At 43.8% G+C, this 20,703-nt stretch overlaps 1 protein-coding gene across 1 annotated transcript in view; it reads right to left on the bottom strand.

Annotated features, from left to right (window-relative positions):
• Positions 1-20,703, bottom strand: part of SMO (smoothened, frizzled class receptor) — a 139,481-nt gene that overhangs the window by 60,316 nt on the left and 58,462 nt on the right. Inside the window, exons 4-9 of the mRNA XM_086918892.1 lie at positions 19,353-19,525; positions 10,389-10,608; positions 9,595-9,718; positions 8,894-8,986; positions 8,510-8,618; positions 2,238-2,423 (exon numbers count right to left, since the gene is read on the bottom strand). Of these exons, the coding sequence (XP_086775018.1) occupies positions 2,238-2,423; positions 8,510-8,618; positions 8,894-8,986; positions 9,595-9,718; positions 10,389-10,608; positions 19,353-19,525 (905 nt within the window). The remainder of the gene's footprint in view (positions 1-2,237; positions 2,424-8,509; positions 8,619-8,893; positions 8,987-9,594; positions 9,719-10,388; positions 10,609-19,352; positions 19,526-20,703) is intronic.

Genomic DNA, 20,703 nt, shown 5'->3' with positions numbered 1-20,703 from the left:
TGCTGCTGCACATATAGGCACATTGGCCATGAAGGCTGGAGTTGCTCCTTTTTTCCTTGTTGAGTGGGCTTTGGACCATGAGTTTAGAGTTTTTCCTGCTGAGGCATAGCATACTTGAATTGCCTCTACAATCCAACGTATAATTGTCCCCTTCGACATGGGTGTCATGACTTGGCGTGAAAGACGAACAATTGATTCCCATTACGGAATTGTCCTGCCTCCTGTAGATAGAATAGTAAAGCCCTTTTTACGCCCAGGGTATGATGGCTTCTTTCTAGTTGTGTTTGTGGGTTTTTCAAAGAAGACTGCTAGCTGTTTGATTTGGTTTATGTGGAATTTGCTTACTACCTTAGGTAGGAATTGAGGGTTTGTGCTTAGGATTACCTTGTCCATGTGGATTTGCATGTATGATTCCTCAATAGTTAATGCCTGTAGTTCACTTACTCTCCGTAGAGATGCATTAGCTATTAAGAAGGCAGTCTTTATAGTGATGTATTGGAGTTCTGCTTGGTGCATGGGCTTGAATGATTCTGTCATTAGTTGTGTTAGAACGGTTTTAAGCTCCACATTGGGGCTGGAGCCTTCCTTGGGGGTTCAATCCTTTTGGACCCTTCTAGGAATCTTTTGATGACTGGTGCTTTGAAGAAACATTTACATAAATCTTCCCTGGTGTAGGCTACAATTGCTGCCATGTGCAACTTGAGGCTCGAGTACTTGATGTTGCTGTCAAGCAAGTGTGTAATCTATATGAGCACGGTTTCCTGTGTGGAAATTGAATTTAGAGTATTGTTTTCTGTACACTGTATGGTGTACCGTTTCCATTTAGCTGCGTAGCATTGTCTTGTGGTTTTTCTTGCCTCCTTTAGTATCTCCACTGTTCTTTGCAGGAAGTTTAAATGTTTGAACTCTACGTATTCAGGTGCCAGGCTGCTAGGCTGAAGGTCACTGGTTCCGGGTGAAACATTTGACCCCTTTGCATTGTGAGGAGGTCCTTCTCTGCCTTGAATTTGATACTCTGTCCCCTGGACAGTTTGAGTAGGCTTGAGTACCAAGTTTGCCTTGCCCATTGAGGGGCTATGAGAATTAGATTTGTTCCTGGTGGTCTGGCTTTTTCCAGTACCTTTTGTAGCAGAGGAATCAGAGGAAAAGTGTATGCCCCTGACCAGTTTAGCGACAGAACATTCCCATTTGATAGGTGGTGTTGAAACCTGGAGGCGAAGAATTGGCATTTTTTATTCACAACTGTTGCGAATAGGTCTATTTCTGGTGTCCCCCAGAGGTTGAAGAACTGTCGCAGGCTCCTTTGCTTTATCTCCCATTCGTGTGAGGTGCTGTTCTGTCTGCTGAGTTGATCAGATTCAGTGTTGTCCTTTCCTGGCAGGTGAATTGTCTATAGGCTGATTCGCCTTAAGTTTACCCATTTTTTTTTCCTGACCTAGCTTGCTTATGGTAAATAATGTTTTTCCTCCCTGTTTGTTCAGGTAAAACATTGTTGTGGTGTTGTCCGTCTGCATCAATACTGTCTTCCATCCAATGTGGGCTGGGAATGTCATAATGCCAGGAACACCGTCTTCATCTCTAGGAAGTTGATGTGCTTTATGGAGCCTGCATTGTTCCATTGACCCCATACCCTCAGGTATCCTAAATGTGCTCCCCAACACTTGTGGGATGCATCTGTTGTTATGGTCAGTGGGGGAGTTGGTGATTTTAAAGGTCTGCCTAGTGTTATGTTCTTGGATGCCCACCATTGTATCTGTGTCAGAACCTTTTTTGTTACAACCACTAGATCCTCCCAACCCATTCATAATGAGTTACTTCCTCTTCGCCCAACTTTAACTGACCACTGTGTCAGTAGAGGATTGATTGGGAATGTATCAAACATCTACTGAGGTACACGTTATAAATGAAGGTATTAAGAAGGTATACAAAACAAGCTTTGCTCAATGGTTGTAAAATAGGCAATAATTATAGGACGTTAAACTGGACAGATGTCTGGTGAGATTTGCTTTTCTTTAGAGAGGGCTGGAAAGTCATCTCCAGTTGAAAGTCACAAAGTGGTACATTACAATTAAAGAGAAGTGGAAATCCCAGCTGACTTCTTCCATTGGATGCGCTACTCACTCCAACAGCATACCTGAGTTAGACATGGTAGGATGCTCCAATTACGGATCATTTGAAGTAGAACTGATGGGCCCAAACTGACCTGCATGGGTGAAAGATGCTAAACGGGTGCTTACCTGCACCAGGTTCGCTTCCAGATAAGAAGAGTGGCCTTCGTCCACACCCAGGTACTCATGACAATGCCGGTGCCAAACATCGCAAAAAGGTTAATTTTTTCCACCAGTAGGCTCGGACGGTTCTTGATCTCACAATCAGGAATTGGCTTGTTGGTCTGGGAGGCAATGGTTACGTTGGCTTCACATCTGGGAAAAGACAACACAATTTCACATACAGGCAAGTGGCAAACATTTACTAAGTTGCTGGAAATAAAAAACATAAATAAGAGAAAAAAATTCTCTGCGTCGTGTTTGTGTTATGTAACTAATCCTCATGATCCTTTGGTGTATTTGATTCATCTCCAAGTTTGCATATTAGCAGTTAAACAAAAACATAATACATTTTTTTTTACTTTGTAATAAAAAATAATTTACAAATAAAATGGTTATTTTTGGTGGAATAAAGTAAACATCGGATCCAGTTACTTTTTTCAGGTTAGAAAGCACAAAAACACAAGGACATAACCCTAATACTAATTCAAACTATAACGTGGATGCCAAACCTCACAAGTAGTTTAATATGGTTTTTAATGGAAATGTCATTTATTTTAAGGTAGATGAACAAAAAAAGCTATACTTGGAAATTAAAACTTCTAGTGCCCACTTGTCACAGAGTGCAGCCAAAAGACAGATCAAGTGAAAAAGATAGAAATCACAATTCTGTGCTAACAAAAAGAGGGTGGATGAGTGAATGCTCCATGAATACATAAATTCTGAATCAACAATTTAAATGTCATTAAATCTAGAAATTGCACCCTGTACTTTTTTTTTACTATTGGTACGAAACTGATTAAAGGGATAGTGGGGAATTTGACATTGATATTTAAAAATTCCAATCCCCCTTGAGAACCAAGACAGCGTCTTTAAGAAAAAACGATTTTGCCTCCCGCTATTCAGTAAATTCACAACTGTCCCCCTCACCCTTTTCTGAAGAAAGCCATGGGAAAGATGTGCTTACCACCGGTGCAGCCTCGCAGATGGTTCGACATTTTAGCCAAATGCACCATCAAAATCATCTGATTAGCTCAGACTGCAGGAAACCAACTTTTTGATTATCTTTGTAAAATTAACTGTTGGATAGAACATAACTCTATAAAACTGAGCAAAGATAAAACGAAAATCCTTTCGCCATTAAAATGATCTCTTTTTTGGAAACTAAATTTCTGGCCTTCACATCTAGGTCCGAAACCAATACGAGTGCCAATGTCAATAGACTCAGCTTTAACTCTATTCCCTCAAATAAATGCAGTTGTTAAATCAGACTTTTTTAAACTTCTATTTGCTAAAATGCATGATGTAATTCTGTTTGTTGCCTCTTAGGATACAACTGCTCAATGTATCTGCATCTTCTTTCCCGGATGACTGCACTTCAATCTACCTGGACTGCCCAGATTTGTTTGACTATAATTTTAACTAATCCAGAATTATGTAGCCAGATTGGCTCTTGGTCTCTGCCCAAGGTACCATTATACTGCAGCCATGGCCTCTTTGCAAGTGGTTGCCTGTTAAAAAACATATTCATTCAGTTTTCCTCAGTTTCCTCTCCACAAGCACTTTCAGTGGCACCAGCCTACTAGAGATCTCCGCTCTAAGGACAAATCCATGATTCCCAAGTTCTGTTTGAGGTCCATGGATTGCTTCGTCGTCTCAGTTGCTGCGGCCACATTGTAGAATCAGTTGCTGTTCTATCTACCCAAGGAAGACAATTTAATGAAGTTCTCTTAACTGCTCAAAAGGTGGCTGTTCTCGAATATCTAATCTTGGAACATATCTTTTCTTGCAGCAGTTTTTCTTTCAGTTGGATTATCTTTGTCTTGTTGTTTTCAGCACCAAATTAGCCAAAGTGGGTTAACACATCTGTTTTAAAAAACCTATCATATAAAATAAATTATATTGGCATTCTTGCAAAGCCCCTCCCTCTGCAAAATGGCTGAAGAGAACTGACTATTGTGATCAAACTTAAAAAATAGTTTACCAAACGAAGGGATGCCCAGACAAACACCAAAGAATATTAAGTCCATAGAAGGAATGTTGTGTTTTGTTCATCAAGCCTCATATACGCACAATATGTGCCATTTTATTAGCCACAACAATTGTGCCTCATACAGACCATACCATAAGTGCTTCACTCAATGTAACACTGCACTTTATTGAATATCTAAATAAAATTGCTTATAAGAAAAACTAAAAAACATTGATATCACAAGGTGTGCTTCACCAATGGGGCTTAGACAAGATAGGCATAGTGATATACGCATTGTGTCTTTAATGAGAATTTTTCTTAACTTTTTCTTATGATTCTCCCTGATATATGTTACACTGAGAAGCAAGTGACAATGTAATATAATGATATTGCTTAGCTACCCGCTTTACAATTCTTTTTATTGTACTATTTGAATGTAGCACCATGCTAGATGACATTACTGGCCAGATATTCTCAATGTTGTTGCTAGCGTAATTTTGATAACATCTGTATACCGATCTGTCTGGAATTACATTTGAAAATTAATTTTTTATACAGCACAACCAGAGCCCTTACCCTTTTAGACATTAGTATGAATTTTAAATGTACTACTATTTTGTCATCCCATACAGTACACTTCACATTTTGTCTGTCTGACTAATGGTAGCATCGTTCTGAAATTGGCAAAACCAAGCAAGAACTGCAGATTTAGTGAATTCAAGTCCTTTCATGGAAGCTTGTCCTAACTCTGTTCAAGACTTCTTACATTCTTCCCACGAGAAGAGCCGAGCGCCTGCTTGTTAAGTGTTTATCTGAAGTTTGTATTTTGTCACATGTTCTGCTCCTCTGCATATTGTATCGACAAAAATGTATAAATGAAGCATAGAACAGTAAAGATGTTATGTGCTCCATCTGATCAGACGGATCAGCACTGGTCAGTTGAAAGTGCAGAGTGTAGTTAAAATAATGTTAATGCTTACTTGCTATTTATGCATTAAATATGTGTTACACTTCTATAAACTTTCCTGAGTGTTTGAATACTTTCAGGCTACTTTCATGTGTAAGTTCAGTTCATATGTTCAAATTTCCTGTTTATATCTGGCATTAGTCAAGACCTTTTAAGTTTACTAGAATCCTATGTATAATATTTTCACTTATGGGGCTTTCAGCCACCCCTCCTCATCCATTCTTTTTTTTTTTTAAATCTGTTTTATTGATTTCAGTCAAAACATCGGCATGAATCGCATAATACACATGGCTATGTGATATGATTTCGGCACATAACATTGTAAATAATTCCACAATAGTTTGCACATGGAATTGGCCGACATTACCTAAAACATTGGACCGTCTCCACATCCCCACTCCCTCATACATCCCAGAGTTCGTCATCAGAACTGTCCTCATCAAGATCTGGCACTGGCTCACAGATTTCCCCTCGGTACCTCCTCATTCATTTTTCTGTTATTCAGCGGCGGCAGGCAACAGGTAAATGTGGTTGGGCAGGGTGGGATGGGAGGTTGACAGACAGAATAGGTAAAATTAAATAAAAAAATAATACCAAGTCCGTCGACTACCCCCCATTCTCACCCTGCTGCGTCCTGCCCTGCCCCACAGCCACACCGCGCTTACCTGTGCCGGCCGCAACTGCTGTTTTTTTGTTGCTCACATTTATCTTTCGTTCACTACAGTCTACAGTCCTGGCTAATGGGTCAGCCCCCTTCAGCAATTGGTAACTTCAATGAGTTCCAGCATCCTGTCCATTCATAAGGAGCACATGCACACACAAAGTAGTTTCAGGCCATGTTTTATTTTTATATTGATGTGGGCCTGGCAGCTTCGTCAACAATAAGGGTTTGCAAAAAACATGATAAAACAAAGTACTGACAAAACCAAAAGGCTGGCAGCCAAATCCAGACCTATTGGCTTTGATATTGCTGGTTTTAAGAATATATAGCCACTTTGCTATTCACAAAACAGTTTTAAAATTATAAAAATATTTACTCTCAATAGCTAGTACACCAGAGACCTGTGTGCTGAGGGCCCCGCATGGGGGTAAAATTAAACACAAAAGTGTGGTGGTAGATTTGGTGCTTACACTCACTCGCCAAGGGAAAATTGGGTGTGTGTTGGAAGTCTTCTGAGACTCCTCTATTGAAGTTGTGGAAAGCAGATGTGGTGAAGTGTACCAGAGCAGAAATTGATGACTCTTAAAATAATAGCTGTGAGGGTAGCCAAAAGACACCGACTGGAGGCCATGGCGACGGGGCAGGTGTCATTCCTTGGGAAAGTGGAGGATTTCGTTGTCAAAGTCAAGCTATAAGTACCAATCTAAATAAGATGAAATTAAGTTATATGTGATATTAATTATCTGATATAAGGTATCTGAAGGTTAAAAATATATATTTTTTTAGATCTGGACCTGAACTGGTGTGCTAAATTGTGTACAGGTTCTATGCTTGTGAACAATGATTTATCTGTAAAGATGTGGAAGAGGGGGATTCTGTTTGAATTGTGGGTTGTATGCTGTGAAAATACCAATAAAATAGGTTTTTAAAAAATATATGTGTAGCTTTTTTTTTATTTAAGCATTTTTGTATTTAAAAACTACTCAGTTAATCGACCCATGATTTAACCTGCTAGGTCTTGCTCTCAAATTTTATGAAGGGGTAGACAAAAAAGTGGCTCTCAGATAATAGACTCTTTATAGCCATGACTTCTTATTTCATTTTTTCTGGGGTCTACTGCAACTAATCGGAACACATGAAGTATGTTCTTGACTTTTTCTATTACTTCAGCTCATTGTATCAGACATCTGCAGGAGGAGTCTGAAGCAGAAACCTTGTACCACCTGGCATACTTGATTCAGTCATATAAACTTCAACCGCCTTATGAGACAATACGCGGTACAGATTTACGGATTCAAGGCTCCCTAAAAAGTACACACTGGGAGACAGAAAAACACAGGTGCCCAAAAGAGACATAATACATCATTGGAAGTTCATAAACGAGGACATTGTGGTCATGTTTCTATAGGAAATCAGAATCTATGGCAATTTAAGAACAAGATGTAATTCACAGCACACTCTAAAAATCTACAAAAAGAGTCAATGATAGGCTCTTGGGGAGAATCTGTCAGATAAGTTTCCCTTTCACCAATTTGTTTCAGCATTACAGTTTAGGAAGTGACTAATTTGTTATCAACAAGACAATACGTGAATTTCTGATGTACAGTCCGGAAAGATATATATTTTTTAGTTTAGAAAAACAAATCCTTTCTAAAAAAATATCAAGATTTCAAAAAGGCATGCTAGCCTATACTTTGAGATAAGAGATTTCTTTCTAGAGGGGATCTTCTCTCTCTTTTTAGTCCACAAATTCAAATGATATTACAGATCAGAAAAGACACAGGGAGAGTCAAGAGCACCAGAGATCAAAAAAGACACAGGCAGAGTCAAGTGTATCAGAGATCAGAAAAGACATAGGGAGAGTGAAGTGTATCAGAGATCAGAAAAGACATAGGGGGGAGTAAAGTGTACCAGAGATCAGAAAGGACAGAAGGAGAGTCAAGTGTACCTGAGATCAAAAATCAGACATAAGAAAAGACATAGGGAGAGTCAAGTGCATCAGAGATCAAAAAAGATACAAGCAGAGTCAAGTGTATCAGAGATCACAAAAGACAGAGAGTCCTTTAGTACTTCGCCAAAAGAGTGCCAGAAGTCGAGTATATAAAGCTTGTGACAATAAGCAGTGACTTTCCAGAGCTATATGCCACAATCACCATGTACACATGGAATTTTGTCAATGTCATCGAAGGTGTGGCTGTTACTTATTATGGAGTTCTAGCACTCAACACAATAAAAATAAAGGTATAGATTGCCTAGAGAGAATAAAAAAGTTTCCAACTATTTTGTCACTGTACATGATTGGAGAGCATCTGATTCATAAAGGGGAGCAGATTCCTGTGTTAAGTGACCAAGAAGAAAAAAGTATGAACCCCAAGTTGAACCTTCTTCACCTTAGACAGGAGAAGGAGGTGTAGATGTGCAGATTGGAGATGTTGAGCAGGCATTCAAGGAAGGAACATACACAGGAAGTAGACAGGGCCAGTTCAGTAACAGGCTCGATGAGAAATACATACAGCCATCGCCATTAGTCAAGTGGAAACTACAAAATCTCACTGAAGCTTTTTAACAACTCTTGTTCCACCTATTCATTGGTTTGGTTAATAATCCGCAGTAGTGTGCATACTCCAATTACCCCAACTTACAGAACATATTCCCGGAAGCTGCGCTCCCACTCAGCCTGGTTGAAGAAGTCGTAGAAGTGGCAGCCAAATGTGATCAGCACAAAGCCAAAGGCGAGGAATCCAAAAATACCTGCAGGAGAGGAGGACAGCCGGTGAGCAGAAACCAATGCAAAATAAGGGGTTACTTTGACCGAAAAAAACACTGGCACTTTTCAAAAGGACACCATTACACATAGTGTGGTACCACCAGCAACTCTCCACACATATGCAACATATTTAAAAGAACAGAGCCAGCATCACTCAACAGTAGATTATAAGGTCAGATGTGCCTAGACTACGTTTTCATACATCACAAATGAGTCCTACAGGTTGTTTTTAGTTGGAGTGTACAAGCTACATACTTACCTAACCGTACCATTGTTTCATTAATTTTACTAGCAGCTTTTTCGCTCAGCAGCCCAGGATGATTACTTTTTATGGAGAACAAAGTCATTACACCTAAAATAGATAAATAAATGAATATATAAATAAGAAAACAAATAAGTACTCAAATACTGTGTATGTGCTAGCTTCCAATCTGAACAACAGGGGTCTATTTATTTTCACTTTCTTGATGTGCCAAGTTAAAATGATAGTGCAGTTTACAGCACTGAAAATATCAGCAATGGACAAACAACAATGGCAACTCTCAGACTGATTTGTCAAAAAATGTGCAGACATGAATTTACAGAGTACAGATGTCATTATGTTAATTTCACTGTGCGCAAACCTCTTATATAGCACGCATGCAGAGTGGACTTTCACAAAAACTTGCTAAAAGACAGATAATAGAGGCACCCCTCATTCAAAAAGGCCTATGCCCACTTCTGTGCTTTCCCCTCTATCATACCAATAAGCAATTGAGATGATGCACATATGGGACAACCCACCCACAAAATATAACCTCTGCCCACGTAAAAATTTAAACATTACATGTACTTAGTGATTACTGAATAAAGACAGTGGTTCAAACAAGAGAAAAAATTGACTTATTCATTGAGGCCATTTTGGTGGTGATAACAGTCACCGTAATCTGTAAAAGGTCAGTGATAGGAAAGTAACTGTACCTTTAATTAGGAAATAGCCTCCCACGATCAGCACTACGCCGATAGGAGCCAGAACGAAGCCTGCCCGGTAGCGGTAGTTCTTGTATCCCACGAAGCAGATGCCGCTTACTGAATCCCCATCGACCTGTACAAAGCAGAAGCAAAGGGTTATTTTCTAATACACTGCATCCGGGGTCACTTTCCTGTTGAACATCAATGCATATCTTTATCGCCTGTCACCTACCCTCCCTCCCAACCCTTGCCTTCATTGAGCTTCGGGTTTAACGGTGGAGAATGGCTCAGGCATGGTGCTAATTTTCAATACTATAATGCACGCAAAGCACTAGGACATTATCAAATGGGAACATTATCAGCAAACACCCGTGCAAATTATGTTACAGAATTTTTAAGAGCACACATTCTGTCCAAGGTATGCTCAGAGAATTCATGTATTTACCTTCAGGCCTTGGACTCGAGCATTTTATGACAGACCGGAGTCGAGGCCATCCAATGCACAGTAAAAACACATTTGCCCAGTCTTGCATCACCAACATTCACCCACCAATAGCAAGTTTACAATGTTGCTTTATTTGATCATGTCAGCTTGAGAAATCAGACACATTGTGACATTATTCACCCGATGGCCCCATTTGTCACTGTAGTACTACTAATTCTCGTTTCTATCCATCTTACTATTGGTCTTAAAATAGGGACTTTCATGTTTTTATCTTATCGTTTCTACTTCATAAAGATATCTTTAAATAAACGAAGAACAACCCAACCATGAAGATGGTTTATATGATGAGACTCTGTACCTGAGCAACAGCGAGGATTGCAACCGTGAGGACAAAAGGAATGGACCAGGTGACAAGATGGAAGTAGGAGGTCCTTCCTGACAGCGGCTGGTAGGTGGTGCCAAGCGCCTTGAATGAGGCATGCCAAGCATAGGTCAGCATAACAAACCAGATAACCCCGGACATTAGGGAGTAATAGACGATAACAAAGATGATGACACAGGACAGTGTCTCGTTGGATCTGTGGGGAACAAATGAAATCATTACTGAACATGGAGGTGACCAATGCCTACATTACAACCCACATATGCCATTCACACACAAGGCGAAAGCATCCGCATTCATCAGTGCTCCTTCACTTGGATTTAGCTGCAGCCTCGTTGTGACAATAACTTTGTAGAATTTTGATGATCCAAGTGTTATCATCTATACTGGTTTTGGCATATACCAACAAACACACATAGGCGCACTGAGCCAGTTTGAGCGCTCAGATACCCCGAGGGAGGGGGGAGGAGAGGGGACAGTGTGTGCTTTACAAATGCTTGATTGAGCCATGGTGCACCTTTCAAAAGGTGCACCTGGTGCAGACCTGGATAGTGTGCCCTATAATCATGAATGCATTACCACCAGGCCAACTGCAAACTTGCGGCTGCCCTGGGGCCAGCGCACTCAGGGGAAGACGGAACAGCTACTTACAAGCTGCTTGCGTTTCACAGTGTGGGTGGCAGCTGCCTGCACTTTAAAGAGTGGACAAATATCCCCCTGCAGGCGAACGCAGTGAGTGACTGCACCTGCTTGCAAGGCGGTGCCTGGGGTGGTCCATGGGACATCTAGGCCCCCCTCTGGACCACTACCCTCAAGGGGCGCACTGACAGTACACCACCTCTTTGCGGTGCATTGTCAGTGAACCTCTTAAGGGCCGGTTTGCTTCTATGTCCACATCCATATTAGAGCATGGACGCAGAGGAAAAGTGACTTCCTCATTTGTATATGGCCACGCCTCATGCAAATGAGAGAAGGACCTCTCAAGGTAGCGCTAGCTCTACATGTGCACAAGCTTAATCAGTATTACAGCAGGGACCGCACGTGCCTGCAACTCCTGTAACACTACGTGTTAAAATGTTATGTTAAAAATTATTTGTTGAGCGCACTGCCACCGATTGGTTTCCTGGCGCTGATAATAGACAGAGAACGAAGCCTGAGGTCATGGATATGCTGGGATTACTGGTAAGCTTGTCTGAAGAGCCAGGTTTTTAATGCTTTCCTAAATGACATGAGGTCCGGACAGGTCCGGATCTCAAGGGGAAAAGTATTCCACAGACGGGATGCCAGAACAGCAAATCTGCAGCCTCCAGTACGCTTGCGTTTGAAGGCAGGTATCTGGAGGAGGGCCAGATGGGCTGAGCGCAGATTACGGGAAGGAATATGCCTGGTGATGAGTTTATCAATAAATTTAGGGCTTTTGCAGTGGAGAGACTTGAAAATCATGCAGCCGGTTTTGAAGGAGCAACATTGGGCCATGGGGAGCCAATGGAGGTTCCTAAGCAAGGGAGTTGCTGAATGCCATCTAGGTTGCGCCGGAATCAGTCTAGCCGCGTAGTTCTGCACCATCTGAAGGCGCCTCAGCAGGTAGAGGGGTAGGCCTAGGTATATGGAGTTTGCATTATCCAGGTGGGAAAGCACAGTGGCGATCACCACCTGGATGATGGACTCTGGGGTGAAGAAGCGTCGCACATTCCGGATTTTCCTGAGCTGGAAAAAGCACTTGGAGACCACCTGACCCACTTGTGCTTTTAGTGAGAGATCACTATTCAGGATGACTCAGAGTGTCTTTGCTGAGGAGGAGGGGATTGAGCTTGACCCATATCTGATGGCCAATAATGTGGGCCCCAGTGTTTAGCACTGTCTCCTGTGAGCACCAGCTCAGTTTTTCCAGGGTTTAGTTTTAAATGGTTTTGGTTCATCCAAGTTTGGATGAACCTCATAGTAGACTGAAAATGGGAAATAGAGGAATCAGAGTTGTCGATGGTAAAGAGCAATTGCAGGTCGTCTGCATAATTAAACACTGTCACCTGTTTATCTCTTATGGCCTGGATTAGAAGAAGAATATAGAGATTAAACAGGTGGGGTGACAACGAGGAGCCCTGTGGAACTCCGCAAGTGATGGTCTGTTTAGTTCTGGCCAGATTTCCAAGACGAACCGCCTGGGATCGGTTCTCTAAGAAGGACTTCAGCCAGCAGGCAGCTAAGCCCCCTATGCCGGCCCGGTTGACACGGTCGATCAAGATGTTATGGTCGACCGTGTCAAACGTGGCCGACAGATCTAGCAGCACCAAGGCCTGGGGGGAACGTCTGTCAGCGCAGTCCCGTAGCGTATCTAGAACTGTGACTACCCCTGTCTCTGTTGAGTGGGCAGGACGAAATCCTGCCTGATGGGGTTCCAGGCAGTTTGATCCCTCCAAAAAATTGGACAGGCATCTCGCGACGTGAGCCTCCATTACTTTTGGCAAAAAAGGGAGCAGAGAGATTGGGCGATAATTGCCATGCAAGTTGGGTCGGCCCCGGGTTTCTTCAGGAGTGGTATGATCGTTGCTTCCTTAAATGCAAGGGGTACTAGGCCCAAGGTAAGGGAGTCGTTCAGCAGAGTGTAGGCCGGAGTCGGAAGAGCAGAGAGGCACTCTTTAAGGATGTAAGGGGGACATTTGTCCGAGGGGGCACCAGATTTGACTCTTACCAACAGCTCCTGGAATTGCTCTGAGGTAATAGTGGGAAAGCTATTAAGTAGGACCGTGTTGGTAGTGGTATGAGTTCCAGAGGAGGTTTTAATAAAGGATTTTGGGATACTCTCTTTGATGTCCGCAATTTTGTCGATGAAATAAACATCAAGTGCATCACAGAAGGTCTGGGTTGGAGTCACACTAGGACGGACTCTGTCTAAACTAGACAACTCATTCAGAATTGAAAAAATATCCTTAAGTCTATCTGACGAGTTGAGGATGCGGGAGGAAAAATAAGCAGCTTTTGTGGCGAGAATGGCCTTCATGTCATCTTTCCTGGCCGTGATAAATCTGGATTTTAGGTCAGGGGAATAGCTGCGACGCCACTGTCGCTCCAGTTGGAGCAAGGACAGTTTCTTTGCTTTTAATTCTTGCGAAAACCAACGTTGGGAATCTGCGCGCCGAGACAACTTGATTTCCTTATAAGGTGCATGGATGTCGCTTGCTGCTTGAAGCCAACCAGCAAGGTTGGATTCGGATGAATTGATGTCAGGGTGAGGAAGTGGGACAGTGTTAGCTAATGTATTTAGAAACTCTGATATGTCTAATGTGTTCCATTTCCTTGCTCTACTTCCGGCTAGAGTAGCAGTTGACTTAATGGGGAAGCAGGTAAGCTTAAATTTGAGAAGGAGGTGGTCCGACCAAAGGCAAGGAATAGTTGCCAGGATTGTGGTTACGGAAAAATTGGACCAAATCTGGTCCAAAATATGTCCTTTACAATGGGTTGGCGAGAGCACTTGTTGTGAGAAGTTCAGGTTCGTAAGAAGCTCAGTAAGCTCACTTGAGTGGGGGCCTTCCAAGGGGTCATCAAACCAGTAATTAACGTCGCCTACCAGAAAAATCCTGGCATGTTACATAGCTAAGTTAGCAATTTGCTCACTAAACATTAAAGGGAAGGATGGCATGGAATTAGGGGGTCTGTACAGAAGTACACAAGAAATGGTAGTATTTAGGGTTTAGAGTTTTAAGACTAAGTTATCCGTGTCCGGCAAATTGAGGCAGGTGAGGGTGGTAACTTTTAAGGTAGAATAAATAATTGCTGCCACCCCCGCCAGATTTACCTGAAACACGGTTCGCGTGTATAATGTAGTAATTCGGGGGAAATGCTGCTATTATATCGGGGGCAGAGTCTGGGGTCAGCCAGGTCTCAGTTAATAGAAGGATATCAGGGTGCTCAGTGATCAACAGTAGAAAAACGTCCTGCTGATGTTTAACGAGAGAGCGGGTGTTTAACCCCTTCGATGCTGATGACGAGCTCAGCTCGTCATCAGCCACGGGTGGCGTGTGCTGATGACGAGCTGAGCTCGTCATGAACAATGGGAAAGGATGGGAAGCAGCACAGCACAAAAATCACCGCAGCAGTGATGCGGTTAAATAAAAGATGGTCAAGGAGCAAGGTTGGGAAGCAGACTCAACCTGACTGTAGGGGCAAATGCACGGTGTGGTGGGGATTTCTCAGAGGGTAGTGCAATCTGCCAAGATCCCTAGTCTCTTTGCCTTGCTGTACGTATCCCTTGATATGTGGCCATGGCCTTTGTTGTAAGTCAAAAGATCATGGCGGGAATAAGGGATCAAACGGGCAGCATGCCTGGCCCCGGGTCCCGTTTGGTCGCGGACGGGCGCAGACGGGCTCGCCTATGTGATTATGTGATTCGATAGTTCCTTGCCACTAGTAAAGTGTTGACATTACTGTCACCACGTGGGCCCACCACTTACACGCCCCACCTCAACTCGCAAGCCCTCCCCTCAACCTGTGATGCCTTCTCAATACCACCACCACTCGCGCCCGCCCCGCTCGCGCCTACCATTTATTGTAGACGTCCCTTTAAACACCTTCCGCCCCTTCTTTCCCCCATATATAGCACTGTTGACAACCCAGTCCTGATGAAGATCCCAACTTAGGAGGATCGAAACGCCGTCGACCACTCAGCGCAATTCTAGGCGCAACACACAATGTGGTTCATCAAAAATACAGCCAGTCCAAAGCAGAACGAAACAACTCAATTCAGCCGGAACCACATTGTTTCTTCGACTCACTGTATATATTCATGCACCAGTCACCTTGCGGCGTTTATGCTGATCACATTGTCACTTGCGTTGCCACTGTGTATATCACTTGCACTATTTGAGAACCAAGTACAATCAGGATTGTATTATTTGTTTTAACTACAGTGCTGATACAACTGTAACTTGTCCATTTCTTGTTTTTGGATAAATATGATGCCATGAGCACATTTATAACTACAAAAGAGTCTCCTTATTTCCTTCCTTAAAATAATACCAGTTGGGATACCATATGTTTATATTATATTACATGAGGAAGAACATAGTTTCAGTACATAGTTACAAAGTTACATCAGTTGCTGGAGCATAGTTACATGAGTTACAAAAGCATAGCATAAATACAGGAGGGAGGGAGGGGATAGGAAATACACCAGGGAGACAAGGAAAAACAGTGTCCGACATCCGGTTGGGTAGGTGACGGCCCAGGGGTGAACCAGAGACAACCAGCGCTGAAAAGGACAGTTCCACCGATCATTGGCAAAAGGTTGCTCGGGCACCGCAGTACATACAGAAGGGTCTAGATTCGGCCTAGGGGGGCATCGTCAAAAAGTTCCATTGTGAGCGCTGGACACGGTGTGCGGAGCTGGGCTCCGAGCGGTAGTAGGATCATTTCCAATCCTCTGCTGAGTGGGACTCCCTTGTCGCTGTGGTCTCTCTCGGAGGGAACTCTGAAACTCCAGAGCACAAATGCTGGAGCCCTCCTCAACAAGGGGAGAAGGGGAGCTTTGGTGAAGGGCCCACTGATGGCGGCCATCTTAGGGACAGTCGGGCTGGTAGAGAAAGACCGGCACTGCAGTAGGGGGAATTGAGAGTTGGGTCGCTGGTACAGAAGCAGGTAGAGACCAGTACATTAACATGTGTTGGGAACCATTTTGATCATAGCTTATTCAAAAGCAGTTACACTCGCGGACTAAAATGGGTGAGAGAGCAGATTAAAGCGGGTTAAGGGGCCACACAGTGAAGAGAGCGCTGTCTAACTTTGGGGCCCGCAATAACACGGGAAACGAATATTGCGGTGAGAAGAAGGTGGATGCGGATCAAGGGAAATTTTGGCCACCATTTTAAAGTTAGGCAGTTACTGGCAGTATCTCCAGAACGGTTGCCGCGAGGGTCGAAAAACAGCACAGAGAAGATAAAGCCAAAAAGGTTACCTTGATCAGAGGGTCACAATACAAATTGCTTTCTTCAGCAAAAATCAGCTATTCAGTGAAGAAAACAAAAGAAGCTCACAGCGCTGTGATAGGGAGCGTCAGCCATACTGGAGCCGAAGCGATGATCAAAAACTACTTTTTCGGCTCGAAATTATGCTTTGGTAAGAGTAATTTTTCTGCTTGGGTGTCTCCTCCTTCAGGGCTCAATGGCGTTCGCACAATCTGCTCCTTGCTAGACCAGGCAGCTCAAATACCACCCTGTTGCTGCTCCGGAGAGAGAGAGCAGTTACAAGAGGCTCTTTCGAGAATAGGGATGTTTCCTTCTAATTTGGAGTTGCTGCTGTCCAGTACCTTCTGCTGTTGCCTGATGGCGCTGCGCTCCAGGTACCCGGATCTCTATTGAAAAGTGGTTCCTGGTCAGGGGCTGTCCTCTGATTTAATATTGTTGCTGGAGCCAACAACTTTCCCCTCCTCAGTTTGTGTGCAAAAAGCGAAGTGGCTGACTACAAGTCTAGTACTGACACTCTTCAGCTGAGGCTGGCTGGCTGGCTTCAGCTTCACCCAGTCACTGCTGGTGGGATGTTTTGTTGTAGTTGTTGCTGGGATGCTTCGCTCTCAGCACACTCTTGTTCCTTCACTGGCCCTGCTTACTGCTACGGCGTTGGTTCATGGGTTCCTTTCATTGCCGGACCCCTGGTCTTCTCCTGAACGGCTTCACTCTGACACACTGCTTTTCCTTCATTGTGCACCGTTGACTGCTGTGGTTTGGTGGCTCTTCTCTGGTGGGGGGAGTGGCGACCTCAGGTTGACACCCAGGGCTTTGTCGCAAAAAACAGAAGTCTAAAAGAGGGTATCGATGTAGCCTGGCATCAATGGAGCGGTACATACTTCATGCGGCCAAGGGGGAAATGCCATTGCTTTGAAGGGAAGGATTCTAGTTGACGGAGGACCAGGTGCCTTTTATTTTTAATTTCCCTTCATTGCTGTGGGCTGATTGGCCCGTTTCAACCAAGCTGATCAGCTGGCGAACACGTACAGGCTTGACCTTTTGGCGCCCTTCCAACTCGGTGTCCCAAGCTCCCCTCCGCTCCCTTCTGGTGCACCTTTGTGTGCATTCGGTGTGCTTTACTCTTCTCTTTGCGACCCTGTGTGCTCCTGTGTTCTGAGAGTAAGGAGACTTCGGGTGCCATTTGCGCACCTCTGTGTACTTGTGTTTCCTGGACTTTCATCAGTGTAGGGCTCCTGCCCCTTGCTGCTCTCTTCACAAGCTAAGCTTTCACACAAGCGAGGGCTGCAGTCCAGCTGCCTGTAAAGGGGAACTCTGGGTTTTGCTTAATTCTGAGGTACAAGCCAGTGACGTAACATAGACCCCTGTGTTGCGGGGGAGCTCCAATGGCCCCCCTCAGCTCAGTACCCTGGCCAGATTGCTCCTGGAGTTCAGAGGGCCCCCCTCCACATACCCTGCTGGACCCCCCTCTCAAGTTTCGCTATGCCACTGGTAGAAGCCATATGAAAGAAGCCGGTAACTACGGCCTGTACTGCTGGCCGGTAGAAGGCCGCTGAAACTAAAGCCCGGGACGGAGAGCTTTGTTTTTTGGCAACTTGAGGTAAAATCAGTGGTTACTTTGGATAAGTGCCTAGGCTCTTTAGGAGACAGTTTGCACCAGCTTATTTTTCCTTATAACGCAGCCTAAAATGGAACTAACAACCATGAAAATGGGGCGAGGATGTGGCCTTATGGCCCGTGCTGCCGACTTCGGAGCTGGGGAACGAGGTTCATGTCTCGGTTTTGACTCAACATCCTATGACTGTGACAAATCACCAAATCTGCCTGTAAATGAATGCCCGGTTACTCACCGGTAATAACCATTATTCCGATTCCTGGTCTCTCCGTCCCATTCCTGAGCCCTTCCCTCCCTCCCTGGTTTGGGTTTTCTGTGGGTGATTGTATGTGTTTCGTTCTATTGCATTTGGTATTTCAGGATGATTCTTCCGGCACTTCCCCCTTTTGTAGTCGCGTGATGGTGACATCATCCTAGGGGGAAGTGCCAACAGCTCAGCTAGGTAGGGGTTCTGTAGAGCAGACTAGCTGCTCACGTATCAGGAATGGGACGGGGAGACCAGGACGAGGAGGTAATGTGTCCTTAGCCAGTGCTCATGATAAGCGCCGGTGTGAAGAGTAATTAAGTGCCAGCTGCCCAAACTAAGCTCTCTACAACCTCTTAGGTTGCATGGGAACCGCACAAAACAAAAATAACTTACTAATTAGCATAATGCCTTTTAGAGCCTTGTGTGTTTGAAGGTGATGCTCTTCTAAATATATATTATTAATGACAAATTAAGGACACTAACTAGAGATGAAGGAAGTGGACTGATGTTACTTTTGTGACTCTCTCTGCATAATGAGATATGTTACATGATGGTGGTTTTGTTGCACAGTGATTCCTGAGACAAAATTGCCCACTGGTTACTCTACGAACCGTGAAGGCCCATAGGTAACACTGGCTTGCTGTATGGACAGAGCAGCCTTCAGCTATCAGAGGCCACCGAACGCCACTGGTTTATAGCATTGGGAAGTGCTGGGTGAGCCAGGAAATGAAAAGGTAGGTTTGTCACTGGATGGGAAAAGGGAGGATTCTGGGAGAATGTGGAGGAGAACATGGACAAAAGTCATAAAGGGGCAGCGAAGGGAGAATATCTTTGGACGAGAATTTAAACTAAAGCTTGGGGAGCATGGACAACAGAAAATACATTACACCATTAGAACAACTCTGCCACATAATATCTCACTAAACTTTCTTTTCACAGTATTTACTACAGTCTGAGGCAGACTTTACCAAAAACATTTCTGAGCCCGATTAATAGATTGCAGATTAAAGTATACCAAGCGAATTATCATTGGTTCATACTGAAAAGAACATTCTGGCTGGTCTTGGGATTCCACGGGTCTTCCCCATCCCCACCAGTCAAGTAATTAAATGGGCATCACTTACGTTGGCTCCCCCAGCCTCATGGTTCCGTCCGCCCTGCAGACAATCTCCCCACGCGCCCCGTCCATGAACTGTGCCAGCCAGCCTATGCTGCCCACGAAGAAGCACGCGTTGACGTAGAAGAGGATGACGGCTGGATAACGGTTAGAGTTCTTCCAATCAGAGACAAACGTGGCCTGCAGGAGGGTGAAGGGGAGACGAGAAATTAGAGGAAGGACAACAATCGAACTGGCAGGGCTGGGCCTGGCATTCCTCAAAAATACACCTAATCTGACCCAAGAACGTGTTAGTAAACAGATTTCTGCAGTATAACTTGAGTAATCTCTGTGAGAACCTGTGGTCAGAACAGGTTTACTTCTTTCTCTCAGTACTTTCTACCCCCAAAATATACAAGGACACAGGTGGCATAGTCCAGACCTCAAGAGTGGAAACTGCCCCCACTACTGTGCATTGGAAGCTGCCCCACATGAAGGGAATCCCACTGTAATCTGCCGCACTGTAGCACCCATCACACTGGGAAATGGGTTTACTGCAGAACCTGGTCAAGCAGGAAGCTGGACATATTGCAGTGATCTCATACTGACTAACTGCAGTGCAACACATTGCTATTTGACCTCGGTGCAGCGAGAGCTGCTCTTAATGCAGTGACATTCTGGGAGATCCTTCAGAGCACCGATACACTGCCCTTTCTACAGTCATACCATGCTGGAAACTGCTCTAACTACAGGGACTTTCCACCTGGGCGGTTATTGCTAAGCAGTATTACACAGCCACCTACCCTTGCGGCTGTAACATCACACTGGACTGCCCTCAGTGTAAGAACTTCACATTCGGACCGGGTCTTAGGCAGAAGCAACCTCATAAAATGAGCTGGCCTTATATGGGAACAATGAGGGAATGTAAAACAAACAACAAAATTCAAACTAAACAAAAACTAAATCATGTAAACATCCCAGTCAGAAACAAAAAACAAACAATAACTTATATTAACATCAAAACAGAAAAAAGTAAACTGAATCGTGCGTTTCCTATGAGTAAAACAAAAATATTACTCAAACGAGACCCGCATTTTAAAGTGACTACGAGAACACGAGTAGTACGCTCTTGGGAACATTAGGAAACTCTCATATGCGAGATTTGGATTAACAAATTGAAGAGGTTTCTATTTCCACCTATGTACATTGCAGAACGACATTTTTACCAAACAGAAAGTGGGATAAATCACAAGACTCTAAAAAGAACAAGTAATGGCAAAGGCAATAGGTCTCGCCTTCAGAGCTATTGGTTGAGCCTGACAATTTTAACAATGCTGCACAGCACCCACAATGATGTGCAACATGCTGAAAAGGGAGGC

The sequence above is a fragment of the Lissotriton vulgaris genome, chromosome 1_1 (genome assembly GCF_964263255.1).
Source record: "Lissotriton vulgaris chromosome 1_1, aLisVul1.2, whole genome shotgun sequence".
Lineage (NCBI taxonomy): Eukaryota > Metazoa > Chordata > Amphibia > Caudata > Salamandridae > Lissotriton > Lissotriton vulgaris.
Note: the sequence above shows the minus strand (reverse complement) of the source record. Positions and strands in the feature narration are given on the sequence as shown.